At 46.7% G+C, this 25,080-nt stretch overlaps 1 protein-coding gene across 3 annotated transcripts; it reads left to right on the forward strand.

The window, feature by feature from the left end:
- Nucleotides 1–663: 663 nt before the first annotated feature.
- LOC138733217 (aquaporin-7-like) lies at nucleotides 664–25,080 on the forward strand. 3 transcript variants are annotated; one of them, XM_069880235.1, is made up of 7 exons: nucleotides 706–818; nucleotides 15,588–15,714; nucleotides 18,815–18,941; nucleotides 21,298–21,435; nucleotides 22,149–22,267; nucleotides 23,629–23,846; nucleotides 24,610–25,080. In XM_069880235.1, exons 2-7 carry the CDS (start codon nucleotides 15,625–15,627, stop codon nucleotides 24,767–24,769), a joined length of 852 nt encoding a protein of 283 aa, XP_069736336.1. In that variant the 5' UTR covers nucleotides 706–818; nucleotides 15,588–15,624; the 3' UTR covers nucleotides 24,770–25,080. The 3 variants fall into 3 exon arrangements, with proteins under 3 accessions (XP_069736337.1, XP_069736336.1, XP_069736335.1); XM_069880236.1 differs by lacking the exon at nucleotides 15,588–15,714 and having other exon boundaries at nucleotides 664–818; XM_069880234.1 differs by lacking the exon at nucleotides 706–818 and having other exon boundaries at nucleotides 15,558–15,714.

The raw sequence follows: 25,080 nt of genomic DNA on the forward strand, positions 1-25,080 counted from the left end.
GACAGCTTCCCTCATGATGTACTTAGAACATTGCCATGGGCAAAGACAAACACATTATATTCTTACAGAGCCAAAAGTTTAATTAAAATCTTAGCCTAATCAAGATATAGTAAAGTTATTCTTAGTCCATTTGCAATAATATTAACACTCATATAATCCAGATTAATCCAGAAAAGCCTCATTAATAATAGCACTCTTAAAGCTTTAATGAAAGAAAACTTACTAATATCTAACCCTCTTCTTCAATGTTACCCCTGCTTTCCGATGTCCCTCTGGATCTCATGGTTTGTGGCACCAGCCTTTTCAAGTAGAGAGATGGTGGACTGTCTCTGTGAATCGCTGGAAGATGCACAATGCTCATGGTGGGGTTCCCTTCCTCCACAGGCTTGCAGTGACCTTGGGGCTATTTTTGTTTTTTCTCATCACAGTCTCTTTACTTCTTGGTGGTTTCCAAGTAAAGTTTGAAAGTTGCACAACAGCTTCCCCCAGTCTCACTCAACATAAAGGGCTATTTTTTACTACGCAGTGTCTAACTACATCTGTTATTTTACTTTACGTGGCACCACAGAGACAAAGCTAGAACAGGTTGTGCAGAAGTCACTTGACCTCTAGCCACAGTTAAAGTAAACTAACATCAGCTCATGTCAAGATAAGCCTGGAGACATTCTGAGCTGCTGAAACTTGTGGTCTTTCATTAGCAATTTCAAAAGTTGGGTTAACTGGGCTGCAATTCTAGCTTGACAGATAAAGAGTGGCTGTGAGACATGGTCCCAAAACATGAGAAGCTGTCAGACATAGGGACCACAGGGCACTGTTTGGTAAGTCTATGAGGTCTATATTCATACATGGTCATTTTAGTGTTGTTCCTTTCATCCATCCCAGCAGTGTAACGGAGATGATATTAATGGAGTCACTCACAAGTAGGGCAGAAATTGCACCTGCTGTCATGTATATCATTGCTAATTTTCCCAAATAAATCTTGTCACTGGAGGGTTGTATTGAGAATGGGTGGGATGGTTTTTTTGTCTTAGGATGCAAGGAGCTTTTGTCTATGTTCTGATTCTTATTTTTATTTCCCATCCCATATATGTTCTGTTGAGGTTGTACTGTCCTAGGGACAAAATCTATATTTCTTTCTCTTTTCTTTCTTCTTTCCTGACCATGTTTTTGTCTTTGTCGTCAACCTTCAGTCTCAAAGGTGTCTGAAAAGAACCAATGCAAGCTGAAATTTCTGCAAAGGTGTTTGTAATGAGCAATGCTGGCAAGCTTCCCCTTGGAGGTGATGAGTTATTTCAAACCCAGAAAGAATTGTGTTTGGATTTTTTTTTGTGTTGTGTTTTGGGTTTTTTTTAATACAGCTTCCCTCTGCCTTGTACTATGTTTGTCTGCAGCTGGGCCCATGGCACCTGGTGGCTCAGCTTAGAAATGCTGAGGATATCTGAGCAGGTCGGTGTGCACTTGGTTTTCCCCAGGGTGTCAGTCCTTCTGTTCCCAGGGCAGGAGATGATGCATCCTATCTCCCGAAGACAGGACTGTTGCTGCCACCTCTTGGAGCTAGTAATAAGAGCTGATACCAGTATGTGAGGCTCTGTGGTGCACTGGAAGAGGCCAGTGTGTGGGAAGCACTGGGTGGTCACCTCTTCATTTTGCTCACACCTTTCCCCTGGTAAGCTGTGCTCTGGTGAAGGCCAAAGACTTGAAACAGGTGTAATTTATTTGTTCTTATCAACACCCTTAACCAGCACAGGATCCATACCAACATTTAGTTTTTAAAGGGTATGTTTTCAATTTGGGTTTTAAACGGTGCGTGTCATCTGGCTCTCTTCAGTTTCCAGGGGTGGCTGTACAGCAGTGCAATGAATGTCACTTTTCTGAAGCTTTTACTGCCTCTAAAATGCTATTGAAATGCTTCCCAGCCATATGCATGGCTGTAAATGCTCCAATAAATGAAGAGATGGAAACCAGGTTGCTTTAAAGTTACACTAAGATCTGACCTGCTCCATGTGTAACTAACAACATTACTTATCTTCCTCGCTTTTTCTGTCTCGGTTCTTATGTGGTACTTATCAGCATAATAACTTTGTGCTATCTAAGAATGCATTAAGCAACAGCTGTTGCATATTTAATTCTTATCCTGCTCAGGAGGTGAAAATATGTGTAATTAAATTGTTTTGTTTGAAATCTTCATTGCACCAGATCAGTCTCTCCTTTGCTTTTTCACAGAAACACACATGTAGACAGACGTCTAGAGCTCTTCTTTTGTGCTTGTGGAGGTACATTGGAAGGGAGATTCATGATGGCTTTTAGTTCTGGAAAATTTTTTCTCTGCAGTGTGTAGCTGGGCCCACACAGACTCTTCTTTGTACACAGAGGGACAAAGTTCATTACTACTCGAAGGAGCCAGAGGAGAAACACTCTCAAGGGCAGCCTTCATCCTGATGCTACAGACTTTCTTTTAGATAGCTGGGCTCCTGTTACCAAGACCTTTGAAAAGAGGGAGTTACGATTTGCTGCTCTCTGGGAATGTGGCAGCAGCTGATATTGTTGCTTGTAGCAGCCTAGACCTCAAAAGAAGCCTACCATGGCCAATCCTGTCCATCTAAGCACTGAGTTATTTTGGGAGTAATGGCTCAGAGGGGTACGTTTGCGGTAGGGAAGAGGTTTCCTTCATCAGTAGCAAATTGTCTACTCCATATGGGAGCAGCAGCAAATGTTAGTGGCAGTTTCTGAACTGGAAAGAGCAGAAATCAGATTTGGAGGTGCTGGGTCTCTATGAGATATGTTGAGGACTGTAGGTGACCTTCTCGCTGCCTGAGTGAAGCCTTGGTCCTCTGTGATCTGTTCAGAAACAGGAGGTGATAGCTCACAACAGTTGGTGATAGACTCTGACAACACTAGGACTTACAAAGCTAGAAAACCACCATGGAGAACTCCTGAAGACAAATCAGGGATGCACAGGAGTGTGTCTGGTAGGCAAGAGGAACTCCCCGGAACTATCTGCTCTCCTAATTCTTGAGATGGGTATCTGATGGACCCAGACTGGATTCAGGAGCTGCTGTCTTTCCTGTTAAGGTCACCACCACCTTTGAAGGTCTATGAGGCTTCTGGTCCACTCTCTAAAGAATTATTTCATTCCATCCCAACCATATTAACCTCATGAACTCAGGAACACCTGAGGATACTCAGGAATGGCCTGTAAACATGCGTAGCTGTGATACTCATTTAGGGAAAATGCTGGTGAATAAGGAGTAGAGGATTTGACTTTCACTGGGACAAAACAGGACTGAAATTGGGCAACATTTGATCTGGCTCAGTTTGTGAGTCGTGTCTATATGTCACTCGGCTGGGCTGGACAGATGGAAAAAATCCTGGTTCATCTGTGTCTCCGAGTGCTCCAAGGATTGAGGACAGCTGGCACTTGGCTGGATCCTAGAGACCACGGTTGATGGGCATCACCTCGTGGGGTCAAGCAGCAGCACTTCGAGGGAACAACATACGGAAGCAGAGAGAGACACATGAGGGTCTTGCTACAGCATCCAAAGCCGCAGAAGCAAAACATGTTTTCTATGGTCTATTATGGCTCCTCCAGTGTGCTAACAGACAGAGTTCATGGGGCATATGCTCACTCATTTGTAATAAATGCAAAAATCTCTTTGTACATCCTTGCTTCAATTCACGTTGTCGCAGGTGGTTATTAAGACAGTACCTCTATGCTCTGTCTGACTTAGGAGAGTAAGTTCATGTTCCAGAGAGCTTATTACAATCAATTTGAAGAGTGTGATATGAAGATAGAAGTCAGATACTCTGCTCAGATATGGATTCTCCATCAACTGCCTTTACATTAGCAGAGAAAATGAAGGAACACAGAATCATAGAATGATTTGGGTTGGAAGGGATCTTAAAGATCATCCAGTTCCAACCTCTCTGCCATGGGCAGGGACATCTCCCACTGGATTGCCTTGCTCCAAGCCCCATCCAACATGGCCTTGAACACCTCCAGGGATGGGGCTTCCATGACTTCTCTGGGCAACTTGGTCCAGGGCCTCACCACCGTCACTAAAAAAATTCTTCCTAACATCTAATCTAAATTTCCGACTTTCAGCTTAAAACCCTTCCCTCTCATCCTGTCCCTGCATTCCCTGATGACGAGTACCTCTCCAGCTCTCTTGTAGGCCTCCTTTAGGCACTGGAAGGCTGCCATAAGGTGTCCACTGAGCCTTCTTCTCTCCAGGCTGAACAAGCGCAACTCTCTCAGCCTGTCCTCATATGCAAGATTCTGCAACCCTCTTACCATCTTTGTGGCCTCCTTTGAACTTGCTCTAACATATCCGTGTTCTTCCTGTGGTGAGGACTTCAGATAAGTTTATCACATAGAGGATGTATTTATTATTCAGGCAGGTAAAAGTATCTCAGTAACAGAGTTACTGCCCCTCCACTGCACTATGTTTGCGCATGTAAACACGTCTGTTTTGTGTGTTTCTTTTTGTGGCTCAGATTCAAACACAAGACACACAGGAAATCTGTGCAAAAAACACCACAGCATCCTTCATTGTACCAGCAGACTGGTTCTACCTTGCAAACAGTGAAGCAGTCTTTGCAGCTGACTTGTATACGTGAAATGTCTGCATCTTTGCCTCTGGACATGGTCTGGTTTCCCTGTCAGTGTCAGTTGTACATGACGCAGGTCCTGGGCTGGGAGATTGGCATGACACAAGACTAATGAGGCATGCTCTGATTTGATTAACAGTAAGGCATGGATTGTATGGGTGACTGAGTGACTTGAGTGGTCAGACCTCCATGGCATAAGGGGATTTTAAATTTAGGGCTAAACAGGTCGGCCTTTGGATATCTCTTGTTCACATTTGCATGTGAAACTAGCTGTTATGCAGTCATTTAAAGCCATTCAAGTGGCTGCCTGGTAAATAAATGTGGTATGGAGGTACCTGATGATAAGCACTCCCCTCTGGAGTAATGAAGAGGGTCCTGGAGCCAGGAGCTTGGCCAGGACCAGGTCATCCCTTCTCCATTGGCCAGAAGACCTTGCATGCTGATGGAGGAGCACACCTCCAGTTTTGTGAGAGGTTGCAGCATGCAGCCTGGAGAACAGACCTGCCCTTGCTGTCTCTCCTGGAGTCTGTGGTACAGGTGTGGGGCTGCTCCTGGGCTGAGTACCTGTGGGAGGGTGGGCTCAGTCCCAGACCCCGCTAATGTATGCATAGCGGAAACAGCAATTCTGAAGGGCAGTGTAAGAAACATCACCTCACTTACGCTGCCCAGAGCACAACAGTGGCAAGGAGCACCTCTGCCTGTTGACCTTTCCCGGTTATCTTCCTGTGGGGCTCAAAGCAAAAACAATCTGATAAGACCTACAGCTCCTGGAATAGACCAGAAGATCCAGGAGCCACCATGTGTTATTCTGTGCTTTTGCTTCTTGTTCTCCAGCTGCATTAGTAGCATCGAATGAGTCTGAGTACAGGGTCCTTCTGTTTCCCAACTTTTCCCATTCAGATCTCCCCTGGCTTTTTTTTTTTATATACTCTTTTTTTTTATCCCTGCCCATACTGAGGTGTTTGAAATGGGAGCTGAGCTGAAGTCTGCCATGATGTGAAGGTTCTTGCCGGCCTGAAGCCAGCCCAGGACAGAGCTCAGAGCAAGGACCCATCCTGTGGTAGCGGGACAGCCAAAACCTGTGTGTTGAGCTGTTATACTTACAATGCCTAACACCAATGCTATGGAACCTCTGCAGTTTGGCTGTCACCTTCTAGCTGTAGCTGAAGGCACCTTCTCTGACTTCCAAGCACTTTGCGCCCCAGGACCCGATGCTGGGTACAGGACTCCACTCTCAGTCTGCAGACCTCCAGCTATTAAGCTGTGCTGGTCCCAAATGCTGGGGAGCTGAGGTACTCTGCTCCAGCTCCTGAAGGAATGACGTATATATAAATTTCCTGGATCAGACACATTTTGTGTTCCATCTCAGCATCAAGTTACCCCATAACTGTACCAGCAGGTTTGTTGGATGGCAGCTGTGGAAGGCATATGCAAAATATTTTTCCAAGGGCCTTCATTTTCTTTCCAATGAGGAGCTGAAAAAGATGTTTTATTAAAACATGTTTATTAAGTAAGAGGAGGGTATGAATAGAGATTGGACTGGAACACGGTAGTCGGGTAGATAACTATAAGGCAAGAATGCCTGTGCGACTTTTTTGTCAATCATTTATGGAAAACGTGAAATGGTACTGTATAAATACTGGAGAGGGAATACAGCAGCCAGTTTTGAAGAATTTTCTGTGTGCAACCATTGACGGATGCTCCAGTGACTCATTCGCATGGCATTTTTCCAGATCTGATAATATCCTGGACTCTGAGCAACTTTCCTAGCTATACAGAATTCTTTTTCTTCTTAAACATATTTCATGCACCTTTGTGCATAACGTAACATTGCTGTATGTGTAACTGCCTACTCTAGATCTCTATCCACTGTTTCTACCCTTTGCTTACGTTTGCCTCAGCTTACGATCCTATCAGGTGCTGAAAGCTAAACAGGACTGATCCGGCAGGACAGGTCAGTGCTTGAAAGGGAAACCTCTGACTGAAGCTGAGTGTTACAGCAAGCAATGACAGCATCTGGGGAAGCATACACTCCTTCCAAAGACACCTGGTTGGGTGGGACGCTGGGCGTAGGAGCACCGTCTCTGTTATATATTTGACTTGTGGTCATCTAGGTCAAGGCACTAGCTGATACTGTAGGTTCTTCCACTGGATTTGTAGTTTATTTCAGTTTCTGGGTTGTCAGCAAGCAGGAAGAAATTCAGGGGCATCAGAACTGTTTTCGCAAAAGGATATATCTTCATTCCAAGAAATAGATGGGCGTTGAGTTTATGTGTCTCTTATGAGTTAGCTAATACAGACATGTAGACAAAACACTTCAGACTTTGACCCTGGATTACAGATTAGGGTCAGTCTGTTGAGAACTTAAAGGTGATTATGATTTATTAATCTCTGTTTCTCTGTGTTGAGTGATCTTCTTATCATGTTGGCAAATGTGAATCAACAAATGTGGATTACAAACATGCATTTTTCCTTGGTGCCAACAGCCTAGAACAAAACATGTTTTTGTCACTGCTGGCTCATATTTTGGTCTGTGGAGATGCTGATCAAGACTGGATGTCTTCCATCAGGCTGTTGCCTACAGGTTCAAGGCATTTGTGATGGATTATTTTGGTTGTGCTTGCAAACAAATCAGAGTCCAGTAAACATGGACAACAGAAAGAACAGTTAAAGAGAACTTAACCAAAGCTCTTGAACGTATGCTTGTAGAATCCAGCTGCAGTCCAAGAAGATTGTTATGAAGTTAGGTGTATCTATCTTCCCCTATACCACCCCATGGATACATAAAACAAACATACTTTATCCCACAAAATTGTTGGTTGTAAGATTTTTCCTTTGCTTCTTCTAAGGCTGGTGTGGGCTTAAAAAGGTCTTGAAACTTCAGGGGATTTTGTTCACGTTCTAAATTTTCAGGCATCGCCTGCATAAAGGAATGGTTAGTTGGATGACACATGGTGAATCATGTCACTTGCAGGGGAGTGAGGCCCTGCTTTGAGACTCCTTTTCCCAGAACATAGCTTGCAGGTTGACTAGGGTCCAGACTGACCAGGAGGGAGGAAAGTTCGAGCCCTGCCACTGGGCACAGTGGGAGGATCCTCGCAGGGATCCTGCAAGACTCCCATGGCTCTGGTGCTCTTTTTACCCCCAAGCCCTTACTGTCAGTGTTGTGTGACTGCAGTAAGATAGTGACATGTCCAAAGCTGCTGCCTCATGGAGCTGCGCAGAAACAAAGTGCAGGAGGGTAGATGCTGCTTGTGCAGGGGAACAATAAGCTTTCTGCTCTGTGAGTGTGCTTGCTCCCATGAAGCACTATACAAACAGCAGAAGCAATAAAACAAGAGATGAACAAGACAAATGTCAGTTATTTACTGACCTAAAGCAGAGCACAATTGTTCCCCATGGTGAGTTTTCCATGCCTTTTGCTTCTAGTCTGCTTATAAATGATACACGTGATGTGGATTTCTCCAGCTCCTGAGGGGGAAGATGAAGGGACACTCCACCACAGGGCAATACATCTCCCTTTTCTAAAGCTTTTGGTGTATCTAAAATACTGCTGAATTGCTGCACTCCTGTGGGCATTACAAGTAAGTGTTCTGATGAGCACACTGTGCCATCCTGCTGGCTTGACATGCTGTGTGTGTGTGAAAGCTGTTCTCTTCTGACCATTGGCCTCACCAGTGATGAAGCACAAGCTGAGACACGTGTGTCCTTGCCTCTCTTGGGACTGGGAGAGGTTGTTATCTGGATTGCACAAGGGTAGAGAGAGCAATGAGGAGGTGAATTACTTAGGATGCTGATGGCACTTCCAGCACCAAGCTGAGGCAGGTGTTTTAGCAAGGATCACACAACATGCTGTGAGCAGTCGTGAATGTTTCCTCTGCCCGCCCCAAGCTGCTTCTGAGTAAGGTTGTGTATTCACCCTTTAAGGATGGGGTACTGGGCACGGAGGAGGATTGGCGACTCAGGAAACACTGGTGAGCAACAGAGCTGGGATTATATTTCAAGCCTCCCCATGCCCTCTAAGGACGACTGAAAAATTCAAGAATGTGCTACCAAAGGTTGCCAGTCTTCTCTTCCTGTGACAAGTAGTGGATGTGCTAGTCCCCTGGGCACCACAATCAGCCGGATGGTGGTCACTGAGACAAATTGGACCTGAGGAGGAGATCATAGGTGTTAGGGGAGAAGAGGGTGTCAATGAAACATTTCCCTAGAAAGTCACAGCTCAGGGACCACATGTGGTAGAGGGGTGTCCAAGTTTAGTAGTCATTTTTACCTCCATGAATTTGTAAAACGATCTTTAGATTCCATTTTAGCAATCACTGTACCTCGTGTCAAGGACTGCTAGAGATGGACTACATACCGCAGCGCATGATAAGCAGTTTGAGTTTATTGTTCAGTTGACTCTGGGTAAACAAAGCCAGATTAGCAAAGCAACACATTTCCTGGTAGATTTTACTGGGAACTGCCTGCTCTGGTAGATGAGGGCTCCAGCCAGGCACTTGCTGTGCCTAATGCTGTTGTTTGACACATGCATGAAAGTTTTGAGAGAAAAAATGAGTATCTATGGCCTCACAGACCTGTTGTGATTTGTGTGAATGTTTGCTTTTGGGGCAGAGCCTGGAGACTGTGTTGTGACTAGAGGCCCGTTGTGTCAGGTCCTGTGCAAATATGCCCTGAGGTGCTTCCAGAGATCTCTAACGTTCACATCCAGAGCAGGGACAGACCCCCTGCCATTCTTATGAGATTGTAAACTGATATTTTGACTCCAAGGAGGTTCCTATGAAGTCAAAATTGAGAAGGTATGTGTAACAGTTACTTCTTCACTAGGAAATGGCTGATAGGCATGTGCACGTTTGTGCACGTATGTGAAAAAAAAGTTAGGGACAATGAAGACTAATGATAATATTTAGTATTTGCCATGGGTTAGGAACATCTGCAAATGCTGGTTAATGTGTGATGTTCTGTGCTTTGGGAAATAAACTGTATGTTGGTGCTTTGTTTAATATGGGCCGATTTGTGAAGTTGCCACCGCTGTCACACAAAACTGGGAAACTACATGAGCAAGGACAATTATCTCATGTTCAGGCAACAGCAATGGATGAATTTTCAGATTCTGTAGATTTCTCTAGGTCAATGGCTTTTCATGGAGGAATTGATAGGATGGGAATGACCAGGGAACCATCCACTTCCACCATACCTGTCCTCTCTTTCATCTCTCCCAAAACAGCTCAGGTGAAGCCAAAGGGGCTGAGGGGACTTGAGACTGAAGGGGTCTGGCTGATGCTGGAACAAATCTCCACCCCCATAAAAAGGCCTATAGGGCTTCTTGAGGCCTGGGAGAGACTGGGCAGTGTCCAAGGGGAATTATGCAAGTGTCTGAAAGGAATCTGTGGTATCTCCTCCCTGCTGGGACAGCAGGAGCTTATCAGGGGTTTCCTTTGGATACCTTCATGTCTGTGCTAGCAGCAGCCCTCTGGTCTGGTGTGAGTTGGCTCTGAAAAAGCTGACCCAGCTTCCTACATCCTGGCTTTTCCCTCCACTATGAAGAAAGCAAGGAAAAATCCAGTATGTCAATCCTTACTCACCACTAGTGTGAGTTATGCCAGCTGCTGAATGGTCTTTGGACCCTCCGTGGCAGGAGTGGTGTGAGAGAACAGTCATGTGGCTGACAGCTTGGGTTTGGGAAATTCACTAATTATACATATGGGCAGTGATTAGTGCCATCCATTAGTTCCTTACCCCTCAAAATACGTATCACAGCCAGCTAGCGGTCTTTGTATGGGTGTAGCATCATCTCTTGTATGGTTTTATAGGCGTAGCTTGTGAGAGTGGCCTGTATGGATGCAGCCCACTCTCAAACATCTGGTGGCTGTGAAGGGTTGTGTTGACTATTGGCTCAGCCTTCCTCTAGCAGCGCAGAGGGAGCAGGTATGGCTGTGTTTGTGTCATTGGCCCCTGATCTGGTTTTGCTCTTTGGGTCTGTTAAGAGGCTTGTGACTTTTTGGTGCCGCTTAGGAGGATGATGGGCTGGTGGGCCCAAGAGTTTGTTCTGGACTGGAGCATCTGGAGAAGGGATGGAGCAGAGGAGATGACATTAATGTTTTGTTGGTGGCAGCATTTGTAGAGGCAAACTTGTTGTGTACTGAGGGGAGGACACGGCAATGCTGTGCTGTCTCTTGGGTGCAGTGGGAGGCAAAGAAACATTTAGACCAGCATGCTGGCTCCATCAGACTCTGAAACTTCAAGACCTCATTGAGCTCACCCAGTGTCTCCCTTCCAGTCTGCAGCTTTTCCTGTTTAATCTCTACTTTCAGAGCACAGGTGTTCACATTCCTTCAGGGAAAAGCCTGGCTCCCCTTATCTCCAGGGTGATGATGTCCTGTAAGTGCTGTGGTTTCCCCAGCTTTCATCTTATCTGTGGATTGAAAGCAGGCTCAAGCAGGCAACTCAAAGCTTGTCAGGAAGATCTGCACCCACATGCCTATCCCTCTCTATCTGGGTCTGGGGAAGCCCCACAGAGTGGTCCTGGGGCAGGTGGGGGATGCTCACACACACAGGGGTGCAGTGAGAGCCAGGCCCTGAACAGGTCAGGGGAGCAGGATGCTCGAAGGTCAGGGATGGGGCAGAAAATGTGGGAGGACAGCAGATGAGGAGCTGGCAGGACTTTGGTGGATATCCTATAGGGACCCCAAGTCTCTTGTGGTACCTGAGATGCCCCTGTGCCTCTCTTTTGCCATCTGTTAAATGGCTCTACCTGTCCATGGGTGAGAATTCCCAAGGCTTTGCCCAGATGGAAGCCAGCAAGGAGCCTCAAATATCACCTTGTTTTGCCATGTATAGAACTGACTCCATTCCATCTGTAAAGCTAGATGGAGGGCAGGAGGTTAGGGTGGCCCAATACAGGGAGGGTTGGTCCCAGGTCAGGGGAGCCCAGGTGCCCTCCACTCTGTCGTCCAACAACAGGGCAAGCATCACCCCCAACAACCCCTTCCTGGACAGCCCTATTTTCACCCTAACAACCAACAAAAGCCATGTAACTCCCCTCCTGCTGACACCACCATCTTGCGGATTACCTCCAGCTAAGCAAGCTTTATCTGTCTGGGGCGGGAAGGCACCACGTCCCTGAGGAGCTACGTGGAGGGCTGTGGACTGGAGAGGGATCCCACCATTGTGTCACCGCATTCCTCCAGCTGTAACCTCCGCTCCCACTTCTCAGCACGGTAAGAGCCAGCTTGATCCACTGGAAAGGAGCAAGGTTGGGTGATGAGCCTTTGGCCAGCTGCAGGGCTGTGGTAGGGGTGTTCAGGGTGAGCTGAAATGTCATGGAAAATGGTGTCCTGGGAATGTGGAGCTGGGTAACCAGCTTGGAGAGCAAAGTCACCTGGTGAGAGACAAACATTTCAGGTATCTGCAACTCACTTCGTGCCTGTCACCATAAAGGAGAGGAGGTGATAGACCACGAGTAATAGTTGTGAGCTTATAGGATGAGGGTGCTTTAGAGTACATCAAGTGGAGTCTTTCCTGGATGGCTAAGATCATACCAGTGCTGAACTGGCCCCTCTGATCTAATCTTGTTTCCTAAAGGAGGCTGGATATGTTTCAACACCGTGCTTATTTTGTCTGATGGAGGACCAAGCTGTCCTCAACCACAGTGAGGAGCTCCTCTGCTGTGGTGTCTGCTCATGCTCCTCTCAGCCTCTGGGAAGAAGTTAATGCTCCACCAGCAGGGATGAAGCTAATGGAGTGGTGATATTCCAGCTGTTGCTTAGTGCAGTTAAGAGATAAACGAGCTTCTGGGTGCAGAGGGAAGGTATGCACTGTCATACTGAGTGAGAGAAGTTATTCCTTGCAGAAGCATGACTACCCTGGAGTCTCAGGGTGCTCATTCTTCCCAGGGCTGCTCTAGCAGGCTCCAGGATATTAATTCCCCTGGTTCTTTAGTACTATGGGTAACAACACTGGCACAGTTACTGAGCCTAGACTGTGCCAGTATTTTCCTCTCCAAATGGAGGCCTTTATGATCAGTTCTGAAAGCTTCCTTGCCTTAGGGAAGAAATAGGTTCAGTTTAGCAGATGGTTGCTTAATGTGTGGTGAAAAATATGGTAAAATCATTGTAGGGTCAATGTTGAGTGATATTCCAACATGTCACCAAGTTAAGGTAAATATCAGGAGGTAGTGCAAAGCTAAGCAGCTACTCGTCTTGCAACAGACCTTAAACGAAAACTTTATGTGATAGAACTTTTAAGAAATGAGTTAAGTCTAGACTGCCATGGCGCGATGCTGGCTCATGAACAAATAGCTCTGAGAACCTGTCTGGAAATTAGAAGAAAGTTTTTAATCCTCAGACCAACAGCTTCTGGTAACAGGCTTTCAGCAGGAGGAGTTGAGGCAAAAAGCACTGACCCCTAAAATGAGAGACTGGCCTGGTCATGAAAGGGTTGTAGTGTGGCTGCTTATGTTATCAGGAGACTATATTTGATGCCCCCAGAGATCCTCATCAGCCCTGCAGATAAGTGAAACCATGCAAGTATGAAAAGGTCATGTTGGGCAGCTGGCAGTTGGTTGTGAAGCTGAGGGTTGGTTGTGCTTGCTCAGGATCACATCTGGATGCAGGCAGGAAGGGCATCCAGCTCATCTGACAGCTGATACCTCCATGTGGATGTGTATGCTGAAGCTGATCAGTCTATATGCCCAGTACAGACACTGGAGGGAAACCCCTTGCATTCAAAATGACTCATAGGTCTGGCCTCAGATACATATTTTATGTGGAGATTAACTGCTTTTTTAGAGCTGCCTGTGTTTCTCTGCTGATCATCAAGTGTAAGGTGACACATTTTGGTTTTGTGTGCACTCAGAGTAGTGGTGCTTTGCTCTATAGGACTCACAGAAAAGTGTTTTTTGTTCCTGCCTTGAACATTGGCAGATCACCTTTCTTTAATGTTTAAAAATGCCCAGAGGAACCCTAAAACTAAAGCGTTCTCACATTTTCAGCAGCGAATAGAGGAGCCCATCGGAATAATTTTAAGGGAAAAATTAATGTCTCAGTGCCATCTTGTGGAATGATTTGTGTAAAAGGACAAGCAGTGGCAAGAGGAGCATCCAGTGATCTGTGGTGCCATCCTAGAAGCATACTGGAGTTCTAGGGAATTTGGTGGTAATACCAGGGATTATGCTGCAGATATTATTGCTAAACCAAACCAAAGGTTTCTGTTACAAACTGGAATTGCCCTTTTCCCCAAGAATACTGCAAGTCCATGGGAGCCTGGTTCCCAGAAAATACCTCTCCATTTTTTCAGCCCGAATTAGAATATGGAGATGCTTACAGTTAATGCTTGAATGCAGGAGACAAAGTTTTCGGAGACACAGCTGCTTTATTTGCCTACAAGGGAGGAATCCACTTGGAAGGCTTCCTGAGATCTAGGAGTAAAAAACAATGTTGTAGGTCCAGTTGTGGGGGATACCAACCCGTTCACACACCATCCATCTGAGAAAGGCTATGAGATCTCCAACACATGCTGATGCCAGGACCTCAGCTTTACATATCAGCTGAAAATTACTATGTGTAGAAAAAACTCTCTTGACACCACCCTGACCTGAAGGTCCAGGGCCTGTGTTTGTGTGCTCTACCAACAAATAATTCCATGGCAGTTAATGAAATGACCTAGAAAGGTTTATCGGCCAGTTTTCCTGTGCCACAGCATGACTCACAGACTTACAGAACAAAAACCATCCCCATATAGAAATACACTGTAGGAATGCCCTTGCAAGCAACATGATTATCATCTGTCATGACTAGATGGTCCTTGGTATCAGATAGGTACATTAATGTGTATTTAGCCAGACATTCACTGAGGTCAACAGTTAACCTGTTGCTGGAGGAGAGCTTACCCCAGCCCATAAAATCCTTGCAAGCCACAACCACCTATGGAGCAGAGAGGAGAATTGGCTCCCCAGGTTATTCAGTGCACCTGTTCAGTGTCTTGCAGGTGAAAGAAAAGCGCGTGAACCTTTGCAGCGCAGCAGTGGAGAGGGAGGCTACACCAGGGCCAGCGTGAGCAGAGCACTACGTCCCCACTGGGGCGGCTGCAGCAGGTTGAGAGAAAGAAGAAGAAAACTATCAAGGAACCAGACAAGGCTCGTAGAAAAATGTCTTGACCATTTAGTGGATTTAAGTTCTTCAGTGATTAAGGAAAGGTATTAAACCTTTTCATGGTGGAGAGGTAAAAGCACCTGATGAGCACGTAGACGGGCAGATGGAATCAGGAGCTGAAGGAATCAAGACAGTTAAGGCTCTGCTCTGGCAGCCAGATGGGACTGAAGACGTCTGGGGACCACTGCTGAGCCTGGTCCCTCCTTGCTCCATATGAAAGGACACACCATGGCAGTGGCTAGCGTAATGGGAGCTGCAGACACAAATGCATCCAGCAAGAGCAAACGTTCAACCTGAAGCTCAAGGTATTGCAGTCTTCTCAGCCACAGACAGCTGTGCACATCAGGTCTGGGCAAAGCATCCTCACTGCAGGCCAGGCATCCAAATAGTCCTGCAAATAGGCAAGTGGTCCTACTCCCCTCTCTGAAAAAAAAAATGGCACCAAACCACCAGCCAGTGGGTTATAATGCACAGCAGAGCCAAAATCCCTGTTCCTGTGAAAAGGAAAAAAATCCTGTGAAATGGTTATGGAGAAAGACAGGCTTTAGAAGCACACCAAGGCTAGTTATAGCTCCACCACTCTGGAGAAAGGCTGCTTCAGGGCAGAAGGCATAGTGATTGCAATGCCCCTGTGTCAGAAATATTACATCCGTACTACTTAGTTTCAAAAGCATGGCATGCGTATGTGGGAAGACTTTGAAGATAGCTGCTACTTTATCGGCTTGTTCATTGTTAACCAGATGAATGAAGGTGTTGGGTGGCGAAGGGAGGGTGCCAAGTTTCAAAGGGTAACTTAGCTCAGCCCAATGAAGTGTGCTGTCATAACAGGAGCTCCTGGGGCAACAGGCTGGAACCAGGGAGAAAAATGCTGGAGGAGATTCAGAAGGCACTCACCATTCGTAATGGCACCATCAGGGAGCTGCTGGCAGAAGCACTGGGGATGTTCATCCTCATGGTAAGATGGAGATGGCCCCAGATCTGCATGTCTTGCATGGGTGTGTGGCTGCATGTGTGTGGAGTGGGTGAGAGGGTAAGCGTTTGCAAGGTTTCCTTTCACATCCTCACGGTTGCTCAGCAGCTGGTTGCTACTGCTCACCCCTGTGCTCTTGTAGGGCAGCAGCTTCCCACTAGGTAGATTGCTTGTCAAAAACCTTCTCGAAATAAAAGCAATGTGGCAGGTGGGGGCTGGGAGAGGGTGAAGCTGATAAGGATAAGCCATTGTTTTAGTTCTCTCCTTGGAGAAAAGCAAGGAAGATTGTGAATGAAACCAAAGAACAGTGTCTGGTCAGACAGGGCAATGCAATGCTTGTGCCAAACCCTTTGAAACAACCCATGCAGTGAACTGAAGATTCTCTTCCTGCTGTCAGAGGTAATGCTGTGGTTGGAGGGGTCCTGTACAGGCTTGGGGAGCAGATTCTGACTCCTCTACCACTGACAGCCTCTGTGAAACAAGAACAACATTCATCCTTATTCCTCTTGCGGCTGCCGGGTTAAGGAATGCCTGTGAAACGCTGCAGAGCCACAGCCCACCATTAGGAAATGTAATTACTGGGCGTAAACTATACCAGGATTTCACTTTTGGTTTTTCTTATGCTGGCAAATGAATAGTGGTTATCAAGCAATACTGAAACTGTGCCCTTGCCTGAGGGATCTGTTTCACACAAGAAAAGCGAAGTGTTTTGAGTTCTTGCACTGCATTGGAAGTATTTGGGGAGAGAGTAAGAAAAGTTTTGTGGTCAGAATTGATCCCCGGTGTCGATGATGTGCTGACCAAGAGCAGAATCTTTGTATGTTGGACCATCACAGCAAAATGCGATTCTCCCTCTGAAAAAGTCCCGTAGCTGTCTGTGCCAACTTACTGTTCTTTGGCTTAACCTGGGCTGACATACTTTGGACTGGAGAGAGACCGGCATGGAAGGGCTGGGAATAACCAAAATAACTTGTGCTTGGAGATTTGTACAGGAGGAAGACAGCTTTTCTGTAAGCATGGGGACCTTTTGGCAAGGCAGTCTCTACAGAGAAACGTGCTTGTTCACGAGGACAACAACTGCGCATGCAAAGGATGCTTCTTTTTATCACAGCATACATCTAGCTTCTTAAAAGTTCGCTCCTGCCGCACAAATAGTTTTGACATAAGTCAGAGTACACACATATGTCACTCCTCAATAGAAGCTGGGCAAAACCATTTTCCTTTTTCCTCTCCTCTCTTTTTTGGTGGAGGTTGCCAAGTGATAAAGAACAAATTCAGGGCTGTCTTGCCCATGACGTTTCTAGGGAGCAGCCTGAGGAAAGGACTTCCTCTGCACTTTGGAATCTGACCATCCAATTTTGTAGCCTGCAGCTCACAGTGGCTCTTCCCTCTCTGAGCTCGGCTGGGGAATAGAGTAGGAGAAGGGAACTGCACATGGCTCCCCATTAAAAGCTGGCAACACACAGTATCCAGCATTCAAACATAGTTTCCAGCAGCCAAATTTTCAGCAGCCCCTTGGCCCGTGTTGCAGCTGAGTGCATCTCTACAATGCCTGGTTGGCTGTTATTTGGATGATAGGACTTAGATGGGGCCTCTCGCTTTCATGGACAAGTGATGGTCATAAAGAAGGGAACCAGGTAGATGGGAGTAAACAGCACAAGGAACAGGGAGGCAGGGTCTGGGGGAAAAAAGCTATTTCTGGGCTCTGAGGACAGTGGAAGAGACCAGAGGCTTGGGTCCATGCTAAGAAACAGATTCTGTGCCCTGTCCTGTATTTTTTTTCCAGGATAGTGGTGTTCAGCTGCAACAGCCACGTCTCTTGCCCTGTGCCCCTATCACTACACCTGTGTGCCATCCTGCAAAGCCTGTGCCTTTTGCATTTGGCTTGTCTTGGATGTGGCTTTAAAAGTCAGAGATGAATAGGCAAAGTTTCTGTAAGGGGTTTGCAGACACTGGAAGACACCCCAGGTACTGCTTTTGGAGGCTTTTGCTGAGGCAGACAGAGAAGGGGTCACACCATGCAGGCTTTATCTTTGTGCAGAGCACAGAGTGTGGTCTGTGTATAGAAGAGAGATAAGAGCATAGCAGTGTCTCTGGGGAACAGGGAATTTTTATGATAACTGAAAAGGAAGAGGGAGAGCAGGCATAGGAGGTAAAATCTGGATGCAGACAGAGCAGCCCATAAAGATACGAGTCAAAACAGGACAGGCCAAAGCAGAAGTTTAGATTGAGTATTTTGTGTTGGAGGGATATGTATGTCTTCCTGGATAAACATGAGTGTAGTCCAAGGGCCTGGATACATTCTGCAAGCTCTAAGCAGTTTGTGAGGCAGAGACCTCAAGAGAAGCTTTGTCCTCCAGATTTCGATGTAAGAAAGATCTGTGCAAAGAACTGATTTTTCCACCCTCTGACCACATTAAAAGAGTGAAATAGAGCTTACTTTCAGGCCAGAGTAATTTCCTGCTGGAGAGTATTTACTTTCCTTTTTATTTATTTTTTTTTTTGCAGTTCCCCCTTAGTCACTAAAAAAATATTGAAGTTTTGGTTGTTTTCAGACTGAAAGTGTATGTGTTGAAAAGTCAAACGAGAATATCCTTGCCCATTATTTTTTTCTAGAATAAATTACCAAAATTAGAGTCAAGTTTGGCAAATAGCTGTGTCCTGACCAAACTACGTTTTTAGTCATTAAATTGCATGCCAGGAAAAAAAAAAATTCTTCCATCCATCTTGGGCACTGTCTCCAGGCAGTCTGCGTTGATGGTCCCCTGCCCTTGTCCCTGGTTTCAGGCACAGAGGCCCTTATTGTGGCTGCGTAAGTGATCCCTTTTGAGCTCTGTGTGCCTCATCAGGGTTTGTCTCCACATACTCAACCATCACTAAAGTGCTTGGTTTGGTGTGATGGACATCAATGAGGAATAATCCAGGCATTGCCTCAATTTGGTGGTTCTTTCTTCATCTTCTGACTGTGAGTACACTTTTGCTTCCTGTTTCTTAGTCTTGCAGATAAAGTAATAATGAAGCTCAGTCCATTACAGCAATAACACTAATTTTAACTCCTTTCTCTCTTTATTTTTCCATGCACCAGGTCTTTGGCTTGTCTTCTGCAGCACAAGTGGTATTAGGAAGAGGAGACTTTGGACAGCAACTGAACGTCAATTTGGGATTTGGCATTGGCGTTACCTTGGGCATCCATGCAGCTGGAGGAATCTCTGGTAAGCATGACACTTGAGCATGGGACACTTCTGTGTCCTGTGAAGGCCACGTGCATTGGGGCAGCAGAAGTGGGCTGCAGAGGGGGGTTGGTGGCATGGTGAGGTGGAGCACTACCTTCACTAGAAAAATAGGCAGTCCTAGGGTCCCCAAGCAAGAAGAGCAGAGCAGATCTGGTGACCATAATCAGGGTCAAACTTGTGACCCAGTGATCACAGCCAGGTCTGCAGGGGGGAGGCAGGTCTGAGGTCAAGCCAAGGAGTCACGATGGCATGGTAAGGCCAGGAGAAGCAGGGGACAAGGCATGCACTGCATACATTCATGACTTTCTGACACTGTAATGCGGTTTTATTTGTGTCACAAGATGCTTCTTGTGATCTCCAAAATGGCCGGTCACACCCATGGTATGCTGATCCCAAATGCACGTCCAGAGCTGAGACAGAGGCTAGTGAGACGGGGAGAGTGGAAGAGTTCTGGCCATGCCCCCCTGCTGCGGTCAGAAGACCCAGGTTTCAGCACTGCTCCTTTTAGGTGCTTGGGATATGCCATTATTGCCCAAGGAGACATGGAGCTCTGAATACATATTGTTGACGTGACCCACAGGGAAGTAAATAATATATTGCAAAGGAGAGCTTACTGCTGATGTTGCAACAATGAATGGTATGTAAATTTTCTCCTTATCATCCACACCCGTGCACACATGACCCACACAAACACAGGAGGTGGCGTATCAGGGCCATGGGCTGGTATCTCTCACATGACAGAATGTTACCTTTGCCTTGTGCTATTTATGCATTCATTTGCACCAAGTGAAGAGATTAAGGGCTCTAGTGGGCAGAAAATTAAAGCAAGACCTTGCACTTGAACTGTTGGACCAAAGAGATGTCCAAGACTGGGGCTGGCTTGGAAAGGAAATATTTTTGATGTGAGCCGTTAGCTCTTGATCTCACTGTCATTTAGGAGCTGGTGAAACATCCTGGGGAAAGTGCTCCGAGGAAAGTAGGTCCTTGCAGACCCAAGTGGCATTTGAGTTGGAGCTGACCTGCTGAGGGCTTGGAGGTGGGAGAAAGGGTCTCAGGTCTGCCAGTGACAGTCTGGTTCTGGAGCCAGCTTCAGGGCTTCCTGGCACTGTAATGCCAGGAATAATTATTTGTATCACAAGATACTTCTTGTGATCTCTGAAATGGCTGGTCATACCCACAAAGAATCAGAGGATTAAAGAAAAAGGGATCTCCCCCCATTTCAGTTGTGGTTGTGAAACTGTAGCAGGCAGTACATTCACTTTCACTTTGTTTTGTCCTGCCCTTTGATGAGACGGTGCATGTCTACATCTTACCCCTTTCTGAGTTTGAAGAAGGAAATAGCCACTGAGGCTGAAGCATCTGTTGACCCACAAAGTTTACATTACTAGGCAGCAAGGCAAATATTTCCTTTGGAACTGTGTGGAGATGAGGCCTGGAGAACATAAGTTTGCACTGAGAGCACCAAACCTGGATCCACTTAGTCTTTCTTCAAAAGAACCATTGTGATACCAACGTCCTCCACAGAAAATGTCTCCTCAAAACAGGAGACAACTGGTCTTGCACTGTATGAAGGTCACATACTAAAAGATGTAAGAAAATGCAGCCTGAGATTATAAATTCTGCAAGGGGAGGTCAGGATTATTCCACACTAGTGGGAGCAATGATGTTGTGGGCAGGATTAGCCATCACGGTAATGTCTTCTTAATGCAATGACATCTAAGAGCTAATCTGAGTCCCTGCTAATAGCCCATTGTGGGAGTTGCTCTGCAGACGTGAAGCTAAGGGGCATCAGTGGTTCATTTTGCAGTTTATTTCCCTGGTGTCCTGTGCCTTGCCTGCCTCATGTACAAGGGGTCTGCAGCTCCCATCACCTGGGGTGCTCAGCTCTGCCAGGATGAAGTCCTCCCTGTCTCTCAGATTTTGTCAGAAGGCTTTGCAGTAGTTTGGGTTAAGATTTGCCTCATCTGCCCATGCCCATATAAAAAGTAGGTGATGTGTCTAGGTTCAGGGTTCCCTTTAAGCTGAATAGAGAAGCCCACACAGAGAGAAACTCGTGCCATGCCGAAGAGAGGTATCTCTGACAGGTGAGATCGCCTGGATGCAGCCTGTGGTCTACAGAATCTTTAGCAGCTTAAAGCTAGGAGCTCTCTGCCCTGCACCATCCAGCGGCCCTGGGAAGATAGGTCAGTTTTGAGCCTGTGCAGAAGGGAGACGCATCCCTCAAGGGTCTCCGTGTTCTTAAGTAAGGTCTAGGTGGTTACTGTGTGGTATGGGGCATGCTCCAAAACAGCTGAATCAGGGCTGAGGCCACTCTTTTTTTGCTGTGATTCTGCAGGAGCTCATCTGAATGCTGCCATCACCATTACACACTGCATTTTAGGAAACCTCCCCTGGAGAAAGCTTCCAGCTTATGTGATCGGCCAGTTCCTGGGCTCCTTTACAGCAGCAGCCACCATCTTTGGCTTCTACTATGGTATGGTTGTGTCTTTTATCACAGGGGCTGCTCTGGGCACCATTTCAACTCACAGTTTGTCAAAACTATTTCCCTTTACAGCACTCAGCACAATGTCTGTGTTAGGAGGGTGAGTTCTTGGCTTGTGGGACAGACCTTTATTGCTCAAGGCTCAGAGATCTCTGGGAATGATGTGTCATTCCTGGAGAACACAGGGCTTTCCCACTGCCAAAACTTGTCCTTGACCAGAGGCCAGTAGCTGCATCTCGTCAGCTGCTTGTTTCCAGGGTCTACAAGGGCTTGAGTTAGATGGACTACCATGTACTCAGAACAGCTGGAGCTCTGGTGAACTCTGCTTGTCTGCAGAAAACAGTGCAGCAGTCATCCACAGTTTTGAGTTGTGAGCAGACAACCCACCAAGCATTGGCGCCAGCATGTCCCAGTCTCTGAGGGGCTGGGTGGTGGAGGCTTCCAGTACAGCCTGAGCATCCAGCCTGCCCCAGGCTTCTGGAGCCAGGACAGGGAGCTGGTAGGTGTAAGGAAGCAATGCAGACCAAAGTCTGCAGGTAACAGATATCGATGAGATCATGCCCTGTGAGGGGTGTGTCACCTCCAGAGTTATCTCCCATTGGCTCTCTTCTGCTTGGTGTCCATGCTGGCCACAGTGGGTGGACCTGTGTTTGTGCCATGTGTGATGCACTCTGTGCTAACTCCGTAATACCCGTTTTTCCTAGATGCTCTGTACAATTACAACAGAGGACACTTTACAGTGACGGGACCAAACGCCACAGCATCGATCTTCTCCACTTACCCCGCTCCCTATGTATCCTTGCTGGGGGGCTTCTTCTCAGAGGTCAGTGGGGACTGTTGTGATGTGCCAGGAGAAGGTGGGTGGTAACAGGTCTGCTGCAGGAGACTCAGTGCTGTGTGTGCAGACACAACCACAGACACTCCTCCAAGGAGCCCATCAGTCGGGCAAGTGCCTGAGAGGTAAGATCCAAGGCACCTTGGTGGCTGCACAAGCCTAAAAGGTGATGCCTGCAGGGTGCTCTGCAGCTTGGTCTGAGTACCCTCCAAAGAGCTTCCCTGCACACAGCCTGAGCAAAGGGAGGTGAGAAGTTGAGCTACAACAGGAACTATCTCCTGTGGGCTCATTTCCCTGAGCTGTTCTACCTCTTTTTGGATTCTACACCTGCTCCATGCTGCCAGGCAGATCTTCTGGCTGTCTCTCACAAACACGGATGGCCTGGAACTGTCCTCACACAAGCACAGCCTGTCTGGATTGAACCTTTTGGGTTTTAGACTGTGTACAGTTGATTCCCAGCATACAACACAATGTCCAGATGCCCAGAAATAGGAAGGGGATACTGCAAGGGACGTGGAGCCCTGGGACACTGTAGAAGGAAGATTCACTTCCAGTTAAAATCTCAGGAAGCCTGTGATTTTGGCTCTGAGCTGACAAAACCCTTGTGTGGGCATGATAAGGAGGATGGTGAGAGCTGGAGAGCCTAGAGTTGGGACTTGATCCCTCAGCCTCCTGTGGAGCATGCAGCGTCCTCGCTGCACAAGAAAGTAAACAACAGTGGCAGTGCATTGCCAAGAGCTGCAGATTTTCTGGTTTTGCTGCCATCTCTGCAAGCAGTCCAAGGCTGTCCACTGCATTTTCTGAAGCAGAAAGTGACAGGAATCATCACCTCTATCCAAATCACAGTTCCTGATGTCTTGGGCCTTGCAGATCTACAAATCTAGCTATGTACTGTCAAAGATGGGAGATTCAGTTTCCCAGATAAGAGTCTGTTATCTGCTTTTAGTCCTGGAAAGGCTGATGTAACAGGCTATATAAGACATTGCTCCCTCTAGGGAGGATCAGATTTGTCTTATTAGCAGTTTTTTTATGGCTGTGTCTCTGTTAGATGAAATCTACTTAAAATAACCCATCTCCCTAACTTGAAAGGTGTTGGGAGAGGACAGTGCTGAGAAGTTCACATCAGTCCTAGAGCATTTTTTGTGGTATCTTTGATGGGAAAAGAGTCAAGACTCTTTCTCAGGTCATTTGTGAGGAGGAAAAAGTATTTGGGTTCCCTCCCTGATTTATCAGACTATGAATCCCACCTGCTCTTCCATTCTGGGCAGTCTTCTTTCTCCTTTGAAGGATCCTTCTGCCTTCCCATTACTCTCTCCTGAACTGTCCCCCCCCACTTCCTGCCTCTGCAGTTTTTGGCGACAGTGATGCTGATCCTGGGCATTCTGATCATCCATGATGAGAAAAACAACGCAGCCCTGAAAGGCACGCAGGCCATGCTCACAGGTATTGTGGTCCTGGGCATTGGCCTAGGGATGGGGATGAACACAGGCTACGCCATAAACCCTTCTCGGGACCTGCCCCCCAGAATCTTCACGGCAATTGCTGGCTGGGGAATGGATGTCTTCAGGTGAGTAACCTGTTGCGCTTTTACACTGCTTACCTCACAAGCAGAAGAGATAAACCCAAGATGAAATGTTTATAAAGTCCTTTTTCCCTTTGGACCAAGTGATAGTATCACTGCAGAGTGCGTTCTCCATCCTCTCCTGTGCACAGAGAAGCACTGTGCATGATGTACACAAAATTTGGGGTACACTAATTCTCCAGCAGGTGATTAATCTTGACATTCAGATACGTCAGTCTGGTTTACAGCTGGATTGGTGAATAGGTCTCCAAAACTTGGATGTCTGTACATGGAGATGAAACCCTGCCTTCCTCTGTCTAGTAGTATGGTGCCACACTACAGCTTCCATGGTGAGAGCATTAGCAGTGTCTCCTGTTCTGGCTGTCCATTTTCATTAAATTTCCAGAAATTACCGTGGAGGAGATGCAGATGTTATTGGAAATGGGTAGGGAAACTGGATGTGTTTGTGGTCTCTCTGTCTGACAGCCACACTCACTAGGATCAGACAGACTATTTCTGCAGGGGAACAAGAAACCTGCTGACAGTGCAGAGCCACTTTTCTAGGCCAATGGGGAAAATGACCCTCCCTCCAGCAATTATAGTAGTGGATAGAGAATTAAGGCCTAAGTCAGTTGCAGGGCTCAGTAAGTGAGATGGGAATGGACACCTCTGCTCACTCCTGCCCGGGCAGACTCAACTCAGCTCACCTCACGCTGTGCCACAGTGGTCTGTTTGGCTCACCAGCTGCCTCTTTTGTGTTTTATTTCAGGGCTGGACATCACTGGTGGTGGGTCCCACTCACAGCTCCAATTCTGGGAAGTCTTGCTGGTGCTTTAATCTACAAACTCTTCATTGATTTTCACAACCAACCTGTTCTGGAAAGTGGAAATGAGAAACGACAGCCAGTGTTGGAGTCAGTCAAGCTGTGATTGCCACGTGCGCCAAGAAAATGGCCTGACATCAAAGCCTATGTGGGTGTACGGACTGATAGTCAAAGGGTGACCAAGGGGATAAGGGCTGGTGCAATGATGCAGCTGGAGCACACTATTTCTCTGCCTCACACGTGGAGAAATGAGGGACTAGTCTTCAATAAAGCTACTCTGCTTAACCAGACAAACTGGGTCTCTGAGACACTGGGCAGATGCAGGTAGGGCTAGGCCTGTCTGTGACCCAAAGAAATTAATCAATATCCCTGTGCAAAAGTCTACCAAAGAACCCAACCATCACATTCTAGAGAAAA

This window comes from Phaenicophaeus curvirostris, chromosome Z, assembly GCF_032191515.1.
Source record: "Phaenicophaeus curvirostris isolate KB17595 chromosome Z, BPBGC_Pcur_1.0, whole genome shotgun sequence".
Taxonomy (NCBI): Eukaryota; Metazoa; Chordata; class Aves; order Cuculiformes; family Cuculidae; genus Phaenicophaeus; species Phaenicophaeus curvirostris.

Bases quoted from the DNA above. Each gene is read 5' to 3' on its own strand.
- LOC138733217 (XM_069880235.1), top strand. From the start codon at position 15,625: ATGCTGGAGGAGATTCAGAAGGCACTCACCATTCGTAATGGCACCATC. The intron at 21,436-22,148 runs GTATGGTTGTGT...CGTTTTTCCTAG, and splicing joins CATCTTTGGCTTCTACTATG to ATGCTCTGTACAATTACAAC. The intron at 22,268-23,628 runs GTCAGTGGGGAC...CTGCCTCTGCAG, and splicing joins TGGGGGGCTTCTTCTCAGAG to TTTTTGGCGACAGTGATGCT.